At 45.9% G+C, this 19,730-nt stretch overlaps 1 protein-coding gene across 4 annotated transcripts in view; it reads left to right on the forward strand.

Annotated features, from left to right (window-relative positions):
• CHRNA5 (cholinergic receptor nicotinic alpha 5 subunit) overlaps positions 1-19,730 on the forward strand; it is a 245,973-nt gene that overhangs the window by 211,053 nt on the left and 15,190 nt on the right. For 3 of the 4 annotated variants that reach the window (XM_078685217.1, XM_078685220.1, XM_078685219.1), the window contains exon 5: positions 3,113-3,941. In XM_078685217.1, coding sequence (XP_078541343.1) covers positions 3,113-3,941 — 829 coding nt within the window. The remainder of the gene's footprint in view (positions 1-3,112; positions 3,942-19,730) is intronic. The other variant, XM_078685218.1, reaches the window with a different exon arrangement.

Below are 19,730 nucleotides of genomic sequence, written 5' to 3' on the forward strand. Positions count from 1 at the left end.
GGGCTCCTGGGCTCCTGACGCTGTAGTCTCGCCGCCGCCGCTTTCCACCTTGCGGCTGGAGACTACAGCTCCCAGGGTGCTTTTCGCCCACTTCCGACTTCCGGTTTCCGGCCACAGCGCGCCCGGAGGCGCTACTTGTACTGGACGCTCCCTCGGTGGAGCGGGGGCTGTATCAGCATTTGGAGGGACACCTACCAGTGGGCAGACGCTGGTTCTCTTGCTCCTGGGCTCCTGGGCTCCTGACGCTGTAGTCTCGCCGCCGCCGCTTTCCACCTTGCGGCTGGAGACTACAGCTCCCAGGGTGCTTTTCGCCCACTTCCGACTTCCGGTTTCCGGCCACAGCGCGCCCGGAGGCGCTACTTGTACTGGACGCTCCCTCGGTGGAGCGGGGGCTGTATCAGCATTTGGAGGGACACCTACCAGTGGGCAGACGCTGGTTCTCTTGCTCCTGGGCTCCTGGGCTCCTGACGCTGTAGTCTCGCCGCCGCCGCTTTCCACCTTGCGGCTGGAGACTACAGCTCCCAGGGTGCTTTTCGCCCACTTCCGACTTCCGGTTTCCGGCCACAGCGCGCCCGGAGGCGCTACTTGTACTGGACACTCCCTCCGCGTCGCGGGACGCGCGCGGGTCTGCGCCGGGCTAAGCCCGGGCAAAGGGCGGGCCCTCTGTGGCCCTCAGAGGCACGAGGAGGACGGGACGGGCCACCCCCTCTGGCTCCTGCTTTGGATAAGGTACAGTCAAGCTCCTCTACTTCCATCCCTATTGCCTTGAACTGCCGATAGCTATCATCAGGATAACTGTACACAGTCACTCAACTTCAATGTCCATCTGGGAAGAACTGAATGCCCTCTGTGGCACACATTACATCCCGGATGCTCTATCCCCCCCCATAGTGTCTCGAGACACTGCTCAAACTACCTGCTCCCCCCAGGCTTCCCCCGCTACCACCCTCCCTCCACTTACCAATTGCAGCCTCACAGTACCCGGACCCAGTACAGCCTCATCACCTGTGGACAAGACTGAGTCTCGATCCCCCCTACAATCGTCTCTTCTGGCCCAAATCGAGCGACTGCTTGTTACTGCTCTTTCTCCACTGGTTGCTAAAATACATGATTTGGGAGATAGACTGTGCAGGATTGAACAAACGGTATCTCAGTCATACCCACCGACTAGAATCACTGTTACTCCCATACGCTCTCCCCCCACTAATACCCACAAAAGGCCTACAGACAATGCTCCCAGGATTTTACAAACATGTGATTCCCCTGTTACACCACCGACTCAAAGTGATCACAATATCACCCGTATTCACGAGCATGTCCCTCAAAGAGCACCTGTGATCGCACTAGATAGAAGACACTGCATCGATTTACCCCCCGTAGCAGCCCCATATGTCACCATTCTCTCTGGGGTCCCTGCTCTCCGACCAGGAAAACGTGAACTGCATCGGGACCTTTTGAACAAAGCCATATACTGGCTCCAAAACAATAGACCACTACCTTCACTGCTAGACGGTGGGATACAGAGCGTCAGAAGGGTGGGGTGGCTTGGTCATCTGCCCAAAAATGTTCCGGGGGACCTGATTCTGGTTAGGTTTAAGGACAGGAATACTGCCCCCTATTTGCGTTCTATCAAGCCAAAACTTGGTGATGGCTCCATTCGTATCTGGGACCTCCATGACTTTTATCCTGGCCCTCGAGCACCGAATCACAATAACAGCGGGTGAAAAGGGGGGATTCTGTGTATTGGGGTTTTTATTTCTTTAACTGCTTACATGCCAAACTATTTTTAGTTGGGTCTTATCTAGTCCAATCCATTATTCACTGCACTTTATATTGCACTTTATACGCACTTCCAAGGCGACAAATATTACGGCCCCTTTTATTAAAGTGGGGCATAAGAAAATCGAGAGAATCATATAATAAATTGCGATCCCTGGATAATGATGATACAACGGTTCCGCTCGAGGTTATGCTCTATTTATTACTGAACTTATAATTCCCATATGTCGTTTATACTGTTTTTGTAACAAGAATTAATTTTTCTGTTTTCCTGATTGTATGTATGCTTTTATGAATTGTTTTTAACATTTCGAATAAAGCTTTTGAACTGAACTGAAAAGAAAACCGTTTTCTCACATGGTTTTCTCATAGAGGGTTTGAAGGTGCTCCAGAAGCTAAAATGACGGCATATTTTCTTAAGTTCACATTATCTTTCTCAGCCATAAGGCAGTAAAGTGTGATATTCTGAGTAAAACGCGTACCGCAGCAACCGCTTGTCAATTGATTTCCTGGTGTTTTACTGCTGCTTCCCACAGTGTTCTAATGAACAACTAAAGCGCTAGCATTCTGCATTCATGACCAAACTGTGACATACCTAAAGCTATTTTGAATGAATGCTAATGACATCACATATTACACCACATGTGGCATATTTTATGAGATCAATGTGACTTCTAAAATGACATCATTGATGACAACACTGTGCATGGCAGGGGCATGAGTTGTAGTTAACTTCAGTTACTTATAAATGTGAATGTATTGTTTTGAGTTTTAGATGTTACTTTTTAACCAACACGTTCAACTAACTATAAACTTCACTTTAACAATTTTTTTCTCACTGAATATATATTCCCTCTTTATACACTGATTCTCATCATTACATGAATTGGCCCGTGTCTGGTTACTATTCTTCGTTCTTATCTGCCTTCAATATACATGTAATCTTCAAGGTATATAGATGTGGATTTAGCAATAATAAATCTATACTCACCAGTTTAAATTTACCTTCACAATTTAGGGGGAGTGCTTATTTTGGCAGTACACGTTTGATCTCAATATGCTGCCATTCAACCTTCCATTTGATAATAAAATAACTAAAGGGTCAGGTACAGTACAGATCTCAACCAGAAAGTGCAACCTTAAATATGGCCCCAATTCCCATGTAGCCATTTGCCACTACAGCAGTTAATTCTGCTGCTAACTTACCTGATAACGTGCAGTACACCACTGAAAAAATGTGAGGCACTGAATATGATTTGTTAACATGTCTTAATGTGTTCTTCACTAGTAAATTTGGAGAGTGCTTTATAAAAACAATCTTGTTTTTTTTTAGTGCTGATGGACGCTTTACAAGTTCCATTATTACGAAATCGGTGGTAAAGCACGATGGGACAGTCACCTGGAATCCTCCGGCAAACTACAAAAGCTCTTGCACTATAGATGTCACCTTCTTTCCCTATGATCTTCAGAACTGTTCCATGAAGTTTGCCTCCTGGACCTATGATGGATCCCAGGTTGATATAAGTTTAGAAGACTATGAAGTAGACAGGAGAGAGTTCTTTGACAATGGAGAATGGGAAATAATATCTGCAACAGGAAACAAAGGAAACCGAACTGATGTCTGCTGTTGGTACCCATTTGTCACATATTCCTTTAGGATAAAACGCTTACCTCTTTTTTATACACTGTTTCTCATCATTCCATGCATTGGCCTGTCTTTTCTAACTATACTTGTTTTTTATCTACCTTCGAGTGGAGGTGAAAAGATAGCTCTCTGCACCTTGGTTCTTGTGTCACTGACTGTCTTTCTGCTAGTGATTGAAGAGATAATACCATCGTCATCCAAAGTTATACCACTCATAGGAGAGTACTTGGTCTTCACTATGATTTTTGTGACATTGTCTATCGTAATCACAGTGTTTGCAATTAATGTTCATCATCGTTCCTCCTCAACGCACAATGCCATGGCTCCCTGGGTTCGCAAGATATTTCTGCATAGACTGCCTAAACTGCTGTGCATGAGAAGCCATGTAGACAGATACTTTACCAAAAAAGAGGAAATTGTCAAGGGCTTTGGATCTGATCAGTCTGCCTTGGAAACAGCTCTCGATTCTATCCGCTTCATCGCTCTGCATGTAGTGAAGGAGCATGAGGTGCGTGAGGTAAGTTCAATCTTTGCCACTCCATTATGCTAATTTATTTCAGAAATTATGAAAAAAGTTAATTTATTTTACGTATTATAAAGCATTCTCTTGCTTCCTATTTTTTTGTATTGATTATAAAACTGTTTCTACAATATTTTAATATGTGGTGATCAACAAGCTTTTTTCCAGAAAATATCAGAATCAGTTAGTGGGAAATTGATGGTGAAAGAATGTAATGGTAATTTGAAGCGTTAATATATTTTTATCTTATGTACATTTGGAGATAGACGATATTGAATACTGTAACTGAATCCCCCAGCAGATAATGAACATCACTTTTAGTTGAAATATTAAGAATAAATAAACCCAGAGATAGTTGCTGCTCATTCTACCATATCATCGAGTAACAGACTGTTTGAAAGCACCTGCTTCTACTACTAAACTTATATATTTTAATTGAAATTGTAATGATGGCACCATTTTCTAAAAAGATTTTCCTGTAATTATTTGTGGGTGTTATTTTCACAGGTAGTTATCAAATTTTAGTACCCGCTCTTCTTACATTGGTAGAGCTTTTCATTATATTCATTCTCCTAAATGTGGGGGAAAGTATCAATATGATAGTCGGTATTTTAACCTCTTCGCTGCAATGCCTTTTCCCCCCTGTGCTAAGCCTTTTTTTTGGCTATTTGGGGTAGTTTGCGCTTAGGCCCCTGTAAACCTTTTGACCACATAAGGTATCCACACCAAATTTGCGTCCTTTTCTTTCAACATCATGGGGATTCTAAAGGTACCCATACTTTGTGTGTGCTCCTGGAGAGGATCCAGAAAAATGGAAAAAAGTGCTGCAAATGAAAGCATCTGTTTTTTCCCTGTAAATGGTATCAACAAAGGGTTTGTGAGACTGAAATCACCATTTTCCCAGCTTTCGGGAACTGACAAAGGTTTGTCTGGGACATACCCTATTTTTCATATTTGTTTGTGCTTTCAACCTTCTTCCAGTTAATGGTAGAAATGGGTATTAAAGCAATAATGAATCCTGGAAAGCTATACATTTAAATGTAGACAAAATTCTGAATTCAGCAAGGGGTCCTTTGTGTAGATCCTTCAAGGTTTGTTGATACAAACTAACAGTTGAAAATGAGTTGAAAAAACAGCCATTTGTGCCAACATAATTATCTGTAACTTCTTCTAATTATGACAGATGTTTGAAAGCAGTATATCGTTACATCAGCTGGACCTTTTTGGTTTTGGGGATATATAGGACTTGTAGGTTCACCAAGAACCCGACGAACTCAGAGCCAATAACTGAGCAGTGTCTTGCAATCGTTTTTTAATATGTACCGAGTATAAAGCAATTCATTTGGGAAACTATATAAAGTGAAAATCTGTATGAAAGACACCTATGTATTTCTGACATTGGTACAAAATATAGAGTTTAGAAACAGTAACTATTTGCTCATTTCCCAAATTGCGAATACCCATACTAGCATGAAAATTATAGGACAAAGTGACTTCTTTTTTACACATTGTCTTTCATTTGGAAGGCAGAAATGCATCGAAAGTCAATAGGTTTTCTTCAATATAACTGCGTGCCAAGAAATCATGCGCCGCTGCAAAAACATTCCAACTTCCCAGGACTCCATGCATCGCTGCAAAGGCCATAATCCCGTCGCCAGAACAAAGCAATTCATGAGCAACTAAGGGGCTCATCAGTTGATCATAATCCACGTTGGGAGACACCGTATTGCAGGCACACAAATCCAGAGCCCAGTCGAAATCTCAGCTCAGGCAATGAGAGACAGGCTGGACGCATGTGAAAAAGGGAAATCGAAACGATAATCCATAAGCTGCACTCAATGTAGAAAGAGGCAGCGCTCCATTGTAATCAAGCATTTGGTTGCGGAGCAGCAGCAGCCATGGCAGATCGTCTTGTAACGCAGGACGTGCATCCATTTTGAAATAAACAAAGTAATAGAAGCACTCCCACAACCAGAGCTACCATCAAGGGAAATCCACCAAACAGGCTGGAAAAAATTGAATGAAAATATGCCGGGAAAACACCAAATATAGTTTGGAAAGAAGTTACAAGGTCACTACTAACAATTTTTAGATCTCGGCATCGAGACCTATTGCAGCCGTGTTCAAGACAGAGCGGTGCACGAGCCTACCAGGGTCTGTGGACGCGCACACACACAGGCAGGCAGGCACGCGCCAGACACACACAGACAGACAGACACACATACACACGCACACACACACCCACCCACACCCACACCCCCTCCCTCTCTGCCCACTCCCTCTCTGCCGCCCCCCCTCTACCCCCACTCACCGGGCTCTTTCCCTCCGCAGCGGGTCAGTCACAGCAGCAGGCAGACTTGGTGTCTTCTCCGGCGATCTTCAGCTGATGTGCACGCCCACGCTGCGTCTCGTGCGCGCCCACCACGCTGTTTCGCGCCCGTTGATCCTCAGCTTGTGATTACTGCTCCTTCTAACCCGGACGATCATTTTAAAACGTCGTCAGTAAATACATGCGAACTTAGAGATCACGTAAAATCACAGGCAAGACCTCGCAGCGTTCTTAACTCATGTCAACATATCCCAACCATATGTTATTAACTATACAATATACCTAAAATCTATTCGTTTTTACCAATGCTCCTTCAAGCCGCATTTCTTATTATGCTCTTTGATTGGTTTAAATTAGAAGCAATCTCTTAAAGATGTTTGCGAGGGAGGAGGTTTTCGTTTCGGGAGTTACAGGACTGCTGCTGTGAGACCCTCAGACGTTTAAAACCGAAATAAAAGGCCACTGCTGTGCCTGTTGCCCAACCGCCAGCTGTTCCACTTGTCCGAGAAGAATGTGCCCCCGCTGCGGCAGCAGGTTTGGTCTACACGTGTGACAGAATCTCCCGCACGGTCATGTTGTGAGAGTCTGGATGAAAGCTGCTAGGCCTGGAAGCGAGCATTCAGGAGGGCCGGGGGCATTCCAACCAAGTCTGCAACTGATCACCCAGGAGGACATTTACTCTCTTCTCCCACCAGGTCAGGCACAGGTGAATAATACTGCCATTTTGCCTGCTCCTCTGCATTTGATTCCCCATTTTATTAACTACGCTTTAAATCGTGTGTTTCCTCATTTCTAAACACTTTGCTATAGAATCTCACACCCGACCCCAGGTCTGCCCAGTAGAACGGCGCTCACTTCATCCCTCTGTGAGGCAGAAGGTGAGTGTGAGTGCAGAGTGCGCAGAGTGTGAAGTAGTGAGTGCAGAGTGAGTGTGCATAGTGTGAGTGCAGAGTGCAGAGTTGTGAGTGCAGAGTTGTGAGTGCAGAGTGTTAGTGCAGAGTGAGTGTGCAGAGTAGTGAGTGCAGAGTGTGAGTGCAGAGTGTGAGTGAGGAGTGAGTGTGCAGAGTAGTGAGTGCAGAGTGAGTGTTCAGAGTGCAGAGTGAGTTTGCAGAGTGCAGATTAGTGAGTGCAGATTAGTGAGTGCAGAGTAGTGAGTGTGCAGAGTAGTGAGTGCAGAGTAGTGAGTGCAGAGTAGTGAGTGTGCAGAGTAGTGAGTGTGCAGAGTAGTGAGTGTGCAGAGTAGTGAGTGCAGAGTGCAGAGTAGTGAGTGCAGAGTAGTGAGTGCAGAGTAGTGAGTGCAGAGTAGTGAGTGCAGAGTGAGTGCAGAGTAGTGAGTGCAGTGTAGTGAGTGCAGAGTGCAGAGTAGTGGGTGCAGAGTAGTGAATGCAGAGTAGTGAGTGCAGAGTAGTGAGTGCAGAGTAGTGAGTGCAGAGTAGTGAGTGCAGAGTGCAGAGTAGTGAGTGCAGTGTGCAGAATAGTGAGTACAGAATAGTGAGTGCAGAATAGTGAGTGCAGAGTAGTGAGTGCAGAGTAGTGAGTGCAGAGTAGTGAGTGCAGAGTAGTGAGTGCAGAGTGGTGAGTGCAGAGTGCAGAGTAGTGAGTGCAGAGTAGTGAGTGCAGAGTGGTGAGTGCAGAGTGGTGAGTGCAAAGTGGTGAGTGCAGAGTAGTGAGTGCAGAGTGCAGAGTAGTGAGTGCAGAGTAGTGAGTGCAGAGTAGTGAGTGCAGAGTAGTGAGTGCAGAATAGTGAGTGCAGAGTAGTGAGTGCAGAGTAGTGAGTGCAGAGTGCAGAGTAGTGAGTGCAGAGTAGTGAGTGCAGAGTGCAGAGTAGTGAGTGCAGAGTAGTGAGTGTGCAGAATGCAGAGTGAGTGTGCAGAATACAGAGTGGTGTGTGCTGTTGAGTGCAGAGTAGTGTGTGCTGTTGAGTGCAGAGTGGTGTGTGCTGTTGAGTGCAGAGTGCTGTGTGCTGTTGAGTGCAGAGTGCTGTGTATTGGCAATGTAAATGACAATGCCATTTACTTATGATTTAAAGAAAAAAAAAGGAAATGTCATGAGCAATGCCAATAGCTCTACCTTTAATGATGCCGAGACCATTGCATTGTAAATACTTGTTAAAAAGTGAGCCTGCCCCGTGGTGGAGGAAGCATTAAAGATTAGTTCTCCGAAATGCAAGGGCAAATCCGTATTTAATAAAGCATGCACTTCTGTGTGGGTGTTTACCACGTGAAGGACAAATGTTTCACGAGCAGATGAAGGGCGACTTCTTTCTGAGACAAAAGAGCTCTTATGCGACTCACCTTGTTGAACTCTGCTATCAAGGTCGGAATCGACGGGCAGATGGAAACATCCAGCGTCCCATGTGGAGGAGGAAACATTACATTTTTACAACAAACTACACGTTCAGAGACCGTAACAATGTAAGGAATACAGGCTAACATCCCACAACAATCTTCATTTTATAAAAGTAAAAAACTACTGATTGCTAGTAATATGAATGTGGGTGTGATAGCAGGTGTCGGTGTTCCCTTTAAAACACAGGCCAAATTAGGCTCATTCTGATTAGAAGAGCCATGCAATTGGATATTCCTACACATTAATGAGTTATCTAGTGTTGTAGTGCAATCCTCTCCATTCAAATAAACCTCTTTTCCCTCCCTCAGGCACCTATAGGTAAACAGTAGTGACCAAGCCTCATGAAGATAAGCGGTACCCAGACGTTCATATCTGCCAATTGCGTAGTACTTCATGCAGGCTTCGAACTTGAACAAAAGAAAAGGTAAAGTAATTAACCCATGGACGAGCCACACAGCGGAATTTGTCTCAGCCACAGAAAATGGCAAAGGTTCCAACTTCTCAATATGTAACATAGAAAAAGTTGCATCTTTCCTAGACATAAAACGTTGCTTTTCAGTCAAGTTAAAAGGGGCAAATAAAGATGACGTGTTCATGTAGTGCCAAGGCACTTTTCCTGCCTTTAACATTTGCAAAGTCCATGCAAATTGCATAATGGAACGCAATTGATTTTGACCATGGTACAAAACAGAGACATCTTCTTGCACAATATCAACAACAGAGGAAACAATGTTACCTAAAGTGTAAATGGAGGAAAAAAGTGTGTTAATGCTGGTATCTTCAACTGCAAGCACTTTTTTCTAAATTCGCTTGATCTGTAGCTCTTAAGCGGTAAGCAGCCTCAATCTAGGATCGTTTCCAAACTTCGTTGTAAATAGCATATATCCATCTTTTGAATCTGCCGGAAGCAGGGCCCTTGACAAAATCATTCAGATCAACAGCATCAATCAATTTAGACAAATGAAGCTTAACTGACCTTAAAGTGGAGTGTTTGAGCCAATTCTGACACTTGCCTACTGAATAGGTAGTAACAGAATGGTCACTCTCAAAACGGTGATCCACCCTAACCTGTGTGTAGCCAGGGGCTAAACCCAGAAAACGATGTTGACAAGAATCTGCACTTTTGTGCCACAACAACCAACCCTTAGGATCCGAACTGGATATGTTACAAGTAGAATTCAGCAACAGTGTCTGTAATTCCCTGATAGAAAAACTGGTATAATTATCCCAACCGGGGTATTCTTCCAATTCCGGAAAAGAAGGAGCATTTAATTTTTTGGTAGTAGCCAATCCAAAGCAGGTTGTTTGCGAAATAGTAGAATTCAAAAACAACATATGGTTCGGGATGAGACATGCACGATGCAAAGCCTCCGCGCCTTGCACTTGCCAACTTTTAGAACCCCAAACAGATTTAAGATCAATAGTATCTTTCCACAATTCATAGCCCCCAACAGCCAATTGGTCAAGAAAGGACTTGGAATATAATAACTTTATGTGGGTCCATCCGCAAGCATCACCAACTGATCCGCACCGCCAAAAGAACCCACTTCAAAAACCGCATATACAACAACGCCCACAACAGTAAAGAACTCTTCAGCATCGTCAAAGAGCTCTCAAACCCCAGGACCTGCTCCAACGAACACCCTCCGTCACAAGAGCTCTGCAACTCCCTCGCCACCCACTTCCGCCGCAAGATAGAAGAAATTCACAGCAGCTTCAGCCCCAAACAGACCGCAGACACCCACGAACCCGACGCCCCGAGCAACACCAACCTCCTTCACACCTGGACCCTCATCAACGAAGAAGACGTCACTCACACCATGGCCTCAATCCACTCCGGATCCCCATCGGACCCCTGCCTTCACCACATTTTCAATTAAGCTAGCAACATCATCGCTCCCCACCTCTGCAACACCATCAACAGCTCCTTCGAGTCAGCCACCTTCCCAGAAATCTGGAAGCACGCAGATGCCAACGCACTACTGAAGAAACCCAAGATGGACCCAGACGACCCGAAATACTACCGGCCGATCTCCCTCCTCCCTTTCCCGGCCAAGGTCATCGAAAACGTCGTCAACACCAGGCTCTCCCGCTTACTAGAAGACAGCAAAGCACTCGACACCTCCCAATCCGGATTCCGAAAAAATCACAGCACCGAGACCACACTCATTGCTGCCACAGATGACATAAGGATCATGCTCGACAAAGGAGAAACCGCAGCACTCATCCTGCTGGACCTCTCTGCCGCATTCGACACGGTATGCCATCGCACCCTCAGCACACGACTCCACAACGCCGGAATCCGCGACAAGGCTCTCAACTGGATCTCATCATTTCTCACCAGCAGAATCCAGAGAGTCCGCCTTCCGCCATTCCTGTCTGAGGCCTCCAAGATCATCTGTGGCGTCCCTCAAGGATCCTCCCTCAGCCCAACGCTCTTCAATGTCTACATGGCTCCTCTCGCCAACATCACTCGGACACACCACATCTACATTGTATCATACGCAGACGACACCCAGCTGATCCTCTCCCTCACGAAAGACTCCACTACTGCCAAAAACAACCTACACAGCGGACTACACACCATCTCCAACTGGATGGAATCAAGCCGCCTCAAGCTAAACACCGATAAAACAGAGATCGTCATCTTCGCCTCCAACCCCTCAGCATGGAACGACTCCTGGTGGCCCAACTCCCTAGGCACCGCACCCTCACCCACCACCCACGCTCGCAACCTGGGCTTCATCTTGGACTACACTCTCAACATGACTCAGCAGGTCAACGCGGTCTCCTCCTCCTGCTGCAACATTCTCCGCATGCTCTGCAAGATCTTTAAGTGGATCCCCGTCGAGACCAGGAAAACCGTCACCCACGCCCTGGTCAGCAGCAGATTGGATTACGGCAACGCCCTATATGCAGGAACAACGGGCAAGCTACAAACCAAGCTACAACGTATCCAGAACGCATCCGCCCACCTCATTCTTGACGTCCCACGCCCAACCACATTTCCCCCCACCTCAGAGACCTACACTGGCTTCCCGTACCGAAAAGGATCACCTTCAAGCTCCTGACCCACGCACACAAGGCTCTCTACAACACCGGTCCAGCCTACCTCAACGACAGACTTTCCTTCCACGCTCCCACACGCCATCTCCGCTCTGCCAACCATGCTCTCACCACCATCCCCCGCATCCGCCGCACCACCGCCGGAGGAAGATCCTTCTCACACCTCGCCGCCAAAACCTGGAACTCTCTACCACTCCAGCTACGTCAGACCCAGGACCTCCTAACTTTCAGGAAACGCCTCAAAACATGGCTTTTCGACCAGTAGCATCCCCTCTCCCCAGCACCTTGAGACCCTAACGGGTGAGTAGTGCGCTTTATAAGTATATTGATTGATTGATTGGGTAAGTCTAACCTTGGAAGTGCAAAATAAAATGCATTGTGGTTTGACTGATTAAAATCAGAAAAATATGTGAATCTCTTTAACACCTTGCCTGCGTCGACCGTTCAGCTCCAGTGCTGAACGTTCGAAAAACGGGTGGGGCACCATCGGCCACCGGACGTTCGCAGCACTACCAAGGTAGTGCACGTGACGACCGTTGGCCGATGGCAGCAGCCAAGGGGTTAAAAGAGAACTGGAGCTTACTTCAATAGGAGTGGGGCAATGTTCCCATTGTGTGTAATTAACCACATTCCTCCTGGTGTTTGCCTTATGCACGTAATGATTGCGAAAGTGTTGATAACAATACAAATCACCATAATTCGCTGAATCTAAATATAAATCTTCAGCATCAAAAGCAGTATAATATTTCAAATCGGAAAACAAAGCCTCTACGGCTGGAACATCCCAATCATCAGAACGTATATTTTGTTTAATCACATCCCCCATAGAAACTCTAAGGACATTCGGCACATTGATAACCTCTGTGGGGCCGTGGATCTGAAATTTAACAGCATCCCAAACAATCCCATCTAAGTCGGGCCAAGCAGTAATGTTAACAAAAGTCAGGTCCCTCTACATCATGTGAGACGAGGAATGGGGTGCCAATGTTCCTTTAATTAGTCAAATAGATGTTCTCTCTACAACGTAGTGTCCATTTACAAGACGGAAAAAATACACCACAAATCCAATTGACATAAACAAAAAAATTGAAAAAAGAACCAACCAGATGTAAGTCCAAGGGGGAATCAAAACATGTTTTTTAAACCATGTTGCAAAAACAGAAATGTTTGGAGGGGACTTCGATGTGGTAGAACGAGTGTCAAATGAAAATCTGGACTCAGTTGCAAAACATGTTTGTAGATCAGGCATCGATAAGTCTGTGGGATAAGTATACTCAGTCTCATCAAGACGATCATCAGGTGGGGTACTCAATAAAGGACTTGAAACAGCAGGCATCTCGATGGCAACGTCAGGCCTGGTATTAGGAGACAGAGCCAAAACAGAATGTCTCAGTATAGATGGACAAGAGACCGCAGGTGTCATACTAAGTAGAATCGGCCACTCTGTGTAATTTGACATTGGCAATGGAGATGTACCTTTTTTCTTTACGACCTGGAAGTGGAGGTAAAATGACTGTTCTTGTGCCCCGCACGCCAAGTACAGGAACTGGAGCTCGATATGAGGGACCAAATTCTTTCATGTTCTCGATCTTCTCTCGAACCAGTTCTCCAACTCGGGGTAGCCAGCCAACTACCGGAATCTGCAACGCAGCATCAGATGTGGAGGGCAAGTGTTCCTTTGCAAGACTGTCTCTCATCTCTTGTAGATTCTGTAAAACATGACAATGTTCATCTACGTCAAAGGGGGCAGCAGCCGCCGCCTGGTCTAGACCTTTAAGGTCCGGGACGAACATTTTGATTCCAAAGAGCATTTCGTATGAGGTCTGCCCACCCAGAGTCCTTCTAGGGAGATTATTAAGTGCACGCTGTACGCTATTGAGATGGGCTAGCAAGTTCCTGCCAGTACCTATAACCCTGGCTGTCAAAGACTGCTGTAAATCTCGGTTCATTCGTTCCACAACACTATTACCCTCAGTTCTGTATGGAGACGAAAACTTGACTTGGACCCCAACGAACTCATGGCATCCTTGTACGCCTTAGAGGCGAACGCTGGACCTGATGACAGTTCGCGAATCAGAGCTGCGGTGTGGCTGGACCCAAAGCGTGTACAAGAATCAACTGCAACTAAAATATACTTATACGCAGTATCAGAGGAAAAAGGACCGCAGTGATCTAAATAAACACACCCAAGTGGTTTATTAGAAATGTACAACTGTGTCTGGGGTGGACGCGCAGCAGTAGAAGGCTTTATCTGCTGACAAATGTCACATTGAAGAACATAATCACGCATCTGTTTGTACATTACCTGCTACCAGAAACCTTGTTGTAACTGAAATACAGTAGCCGAAATGCTTGCATGCGCAGACGTAACACCCTCATGGGCAGTCGTAATCAGTGTGGTCCTGCGGTCCGCTTTGGGAATCAATCTGTCACCAACGTCCGATGTTTCCACATAAGGAACTTTATCAGGACTTAAATGATCAGAATACTTTGAAGGAAATCCAGTAGGATATTTACTTCCCTTCTCAGTAGCGGCAATTGCTGCCAAGATGTCATCATCAATCTTACTTTTGGAACGTGTAACTGATGCAACCAAATATGTCAACACTGCTGTCTTCACAGCTTCATCGGTCAAACTATTGCCAACAGCATAAACTCCCACACGTTGATGACCAAGAGTATGAATTACAAACATGAGTTGCAGTTGCTCTTTAAGTTCAGCCACACAGATTATTTTATATTTTATTGTGCCACCCTTGGAGTCTCGAAAGTCATTCTGAGTCCAAAAGAACAGGTTTTCATTGTAAGACTAGACACAGTAGTAAGAGTCACTCACAATGAGAGTAGTCACACCAGGATCAGTGTACTCTAAGGCCAGCATCAGAGCACGGAGCTCTGTCAATTGGGTGGTACAGTCCCCTAAAGTCTGCGTATCTACGACATCGGACTTGAATTCACCATTCACCATGGTACCAACCACAATGGCGCAAGCTGAGCACTGGTAAAACTGGTGCATTGGAAACTTAGACCAGACAAGTTGTGGCCAAAAAAACCATTGGAAATGTCAAGTGTGGTTTTAAACCTTTTTCGCACAAGACCATCCACCACAGAGCCGTGGGTATTCTGTACTGCACAGGTACAGCAATGCGAGTTTAAATTCCGGTAATCCAATACCAAACGGTACGAACCATCAGGCTTGGTTACGGTAAAAAGTGGGTTATTCATCGGAGACACACATGTTTCAATTACTCCATGATATTCCAATTGTTCAAGGATTTCTACCACGGAAGCTTTCTCTTCACGCCACATGGGATATTGAGGTTGAGGCTGTGGCATAGACCGTAAGGGAATCTCGTGGCGGGGGGAGAATTTATCCCACGGTACAAAGCCGGTGCTAGTGCCTTAGCCCACTCCTCTGCAAAATTCAGCGAATGCTCTTTCGCACTGTGCGCGAAACTAGGGAGGATTACCTCCTCCCCTCTCTGAGCCACAAGAACAAAGGGTGGGGGCCAGTCAGCCTCCGCTAACAAAATATCATAGGTAGTTGTAAGATTTTCCCAAAATACCCCTTTTACGGTACGTTGTATGTCACCTTCAATTAAAAGGTAAATCTCATAAAGCATGTCAGGGGGAGTTACTCTAGTGTCAGCTGTCTCAACAACAACAAATCTGTCTGTCACGGTCACCTTCAGTAGTGGACACTGGGCCTCGCAGACAATGGTAATCTCCACCGCGCTGTCCAACAACGTCAGGGCCCATGTCAGATTCCGAAGCTGTGTTCTCACTATCTGTGGCATATCTCGCTGTTAAAGCGGCAACTTTCTTTTTCTGAAACTGGGGTCTTTTCTGTGAAGAATCGTCCAGCTTGCCTTTTCCGTCTTCCGAGCGGGGCTGGTCGCGACTCTGCTGGCCACCCCGACCTCTGCCGCTGCCTCCACCACCGGACGATGAGGCCGATGTGTCCTGTAAAGAACGAGGAGAGCGTTGATCAGGAACCTGAAATCGATCAGGTGACTTAATCGTAGAGCGGTCGCGCAAGTCATAAACGCGTTCAGTAGACACAGGCACAGGTGATGCGGGACGTGACTCCTGTTTCTGTTGCTGTTTACCCTGTCTCTTTTTCTTACCCCAATTCTGCTTTTGAGATTTGGGCCGATCAACCTTATCAGACTTTTGAGCCTGAGTCTATTTTTTCTCTTTTGTAGAAAAAGGCTTGACACCTAAACTATTACGGCCAATGGTCTTATAAGCCGCCGTAATAATTCTCTGTAACTGTCGGGGTTTGTCGGCATCGGGGACCTCGCGCAAGGCATTAGCCACTTGAAAGTTCACCGCATCTCCCTTTATATTAGAAAGGACGAGATCGGAAACTACGTCAAATGTGCCAACGAGTCTCATTCCCAATTCAACCGCAGCCTCAGGTCCATGTTCATCTTGAACACGCTTAATGACCGTCAGAAGGACAGCCATTGACGGAGTGCCGAAGCACCTCGTGTACACTGCCGCAAAAATCCTACCCCATGACTCACAGTCAGCGGCTTCCGGTACCAAGTCCTTGGGCAAACTAATTGTAAGAATCCTGTGTTTCTCCACGCGACTCGAATTAGGGAAAACAGCCTCCAGCTGGTCAAATTTCTCGGCAAGCCAAAAAGGCATATCATCCTTATCCTGGGGACGCTTTCCCATAACCGCATTAACCATCAAGGGACAAAGCTTCATCCCGGTCGGTCCAGCTTGAAATGCCGCAACACCAGGCGGGGCGCCCTGGAAATTGCGGGTGATATATTGAACTAGGGCCCTGATAACACTGATCGGAGAGTTATATAGGGGCCGCAAATCAGCAATGGGGACAGTCCCCGCACGAGGATGCAGGGTAAATCCAGCCAACACTAACCTAGCCGCCGTTAAACTGTGGGAAAGGGCGCCATTAAACCAAACACAGTGCTGCCATGCAGAAATCAGAACCTCCTGTGTCCTCTATATATTCCCCGGGCACGGCTGTGTGAGTATAAGTGTGAAACACCTGAGTAGCCGCATCCCCAGTGGGAAACGTCACCCATGAGTAGTAAATCTCAAAAGGGTATGTCACCTCAGCACTAACGACGAAAATAACCGCCATGCCCTCCAATCCGACATTATAAGCCTGCAAATGGTTGCGTACCGCAATGCGACTATGCTGCAGTATGTCAATGTCAGCCATAGTGACACAGAAAGAAGTACAACGTAATACCTTGTAGCACAACTGGGTAGTAATTCAAAAGGAAACCGTTAATGAAAGATTCAAGCTTGAAAAGACCTATGTAACTATAGGTAGGTTTATCCGTCACCACTGTTAACCGGAAACAATAGTGAAGGGGGTATGGACTGACATAAGTACTACTCTAGCATCATGAAAAAGACCACCATCGTTAAGACGCCATGTTGCAGGGATTCTGCTCATACACAGAGCTGTGCACAGAGACCTAGGCCCTCAGTGAATTAGGGTGTGCCAAAACTCACCTTAGTACCCAAAATCCCCTACCAGACTAGCAATCAGTGTCACATTAGGTCGTAGTCCTATAGCAAAGAAACCATTGATTAGACAACCCAGAACATGCGACTTAGGTTACCTCAGGTGAAGTGGAAAACATGAACACTCGTTATACTCTCATACAAGGAGTAAAAGGAGACACGTGCAAGGTTAAAATATTTATTTAACGCTGTGATCTCAAGTGCAGCATTTTAGCTAATACAAGCAGACATATTATGAGAAATAAGATTATCAGCATAGTTGCTATTCCATAAAATACAAAAGAAGAAAGCATGTTATAATGCTAAATGAAACAGGCTAAATAAGTACCTATATTTCACCCTCCCTTGCTAGTAGGTTAGTTTATAACTACAGAAGGTCTCTTGAGATTACATAGGCGGCCCCATACCTCTGGTATTAGCAGAAGTGGATCACATTGAGTTCTGCACCAGCTCTCAGCATACAAATGTTCTCCAAGTGTGTTCAATCATGCCTACACAGTGCATTATTAAAGCCACCCATATCTGAGGTCCCCGCAGCTGCATATGTGTTATGTCTAGAACGTGCGCTGATCAGTCCGAACAACAAACCACAGTGTTGAAATAACCTTGAAGGCCTCGGCACTCACTGTTCAAACTAAGCTTACCAAGCAAGGAATACTTAATGCAGAAAAACATGTTATCCTCGTGTGAAGCAAAACACTCTGCCAAACTCTTAACAATTAATAAAGTGTGTGATGTGTGCAAAAGGCAGCAGAAAGGAAAAATGGCGTTTAAACTTCTAATAAGCTCATGTCAACTTAACACTGTGTGAATGCAAGGCTCAGCCCCACGACACTAGGACCCTGCTAACCAGGGCCAGTGCCAGAGCTCTTCCCCTTAAAACAATACTCATGTACCATTGTAGCCCAATTGGCAGAGACTTTAACCCCCTAGTAAATCCCTGGTAAATGGTACCTATGGTACTCAGAAGAGAAATACTAAAGAAGGTCCTTTTGGGCTGCAGCATGTAGTATGCCACCCAAAAGGAACCCCACAAATGCTGCACACAGACTGCCATTGCAGGCTGCGTGAAATGGTGCAAGCCAGTTTCGAAAACACCACATGCGCAATCACTGTGTGCCGTGCAAAGACATTGTATGTAAGTCACCACTACAGCAGGCCTTAGAGCCTTAAGGCAAGGTGAATTATGTTACAAGCGAGGGCATATCTGTATAAGCAGATATGCCTCTGTAATGTCTAGTTTGATTACTAGATATTTCTAGTGACCAGGGAAGCCACTTTTAAGGCATGTACAGGGCATTGGTCATGACAAGTTACCCGGTTGCATGATGGCTACACTGAAACCTATAATTTTTTATATCAAACATCTTGTTTTGATAAATCCATACTGATGCCAGTATTGGATTTATGAAGACATGCATCCAGAGGGCACCTTAGAGGTTCCCCCTGAAACCTACTAGTCCTCTAGTGTGCTGGCTGTCTGGTATCGTCCAGCCTGTTACCACACATGAGTTTTTGACTCCCTGGAGGTGGGTGCCAGTGCTCTCAGAGGCCAGAAACAATGTCTGCTCCAGAGGAAGGTGTTCACACATCGTCCAGCAGGATAGCTAGTGATTTAGCATATCGGGGCCAGAAACTTGAAAGCCACTGCCTCCTTTGATAAGCAACCCGTTCTTCCCCCAGTCCCGGGAAACACCACCCCTTGCCCTGAGGCCTATTTGGCACCACAGCAGGTGGGGACATTAGCTAGTCAGAAGGCGAGTCACACTTACAGGTATAGCACACTCCTAAGGTGGGTCACCTGAAGTGGACAGTTGAGGAAGGGGTTGACCATCTTGTTTTTGGTGACAATAGAAACTCTGGGTCAGGATTATGCCCACTCTTCACAGTAAATGGTAATAGAGGGGGTGTAATCACCCTAGGAGTAAGTCGCTCATTGGCTACTACCTTATACTCCCCTAAACACCCCTAAATTCAGTATTTAGAACACCAACTGCAGATACTGCAATGTATAACCGTTTGGAATTAATACATTGTGATATAGGTTTGGACCAACGTAGTTTGTTTGTTGGCCCTAGTATTGGGTATTATAGTTCATGGGAAGTTAACTGTTTCCTGGTCTGGCTGGTCTTGCCTGCCATTTTATATTCTACCTGTATGTCCAGGGCAACTCTCTATAGTGACTTGATCCGATATGGCGGGGTTGGATAACTATAAAATATTGACATGGAACGCGCGGGGCATGGGGTCTGTCCATAAACGACACAGGATTCTTGCCCAATTAAATTGGCGGAAAGTCCAAATAGCTCTCATTCAGGAGACACACTTAACGGTTTCGGAAGTCAGTAAACTGCCCAAAAAATGGAAGGGACAGATTTTTAATACTTCTTACTCAGCCCTTGCCGGGGGCTCACTTATTTGGTTTCGGAATGGGGTTCCCTTTGTGCTGACTGAACAACGTATAGACATGGCAGGGCGTTATGTACTCATGTTGGGTAAGCTGGATGGGGCCCCTATAGTTGTCTAGCGTA

This window comes from Lissotriton helveticus, chromosome 3_2 (genome assembly GCF_964261635.1).
Source record: "Lissotriton helveticus chromosome 3_2, aLisHel1.1, whole genome shotgun sequence".
Lineage (NCBI taxonomy): Eukaryota > Metazoa > Chordata > Amphibia > Caudata > Salamandridae > Lissotriton > Lissotriton helveticus.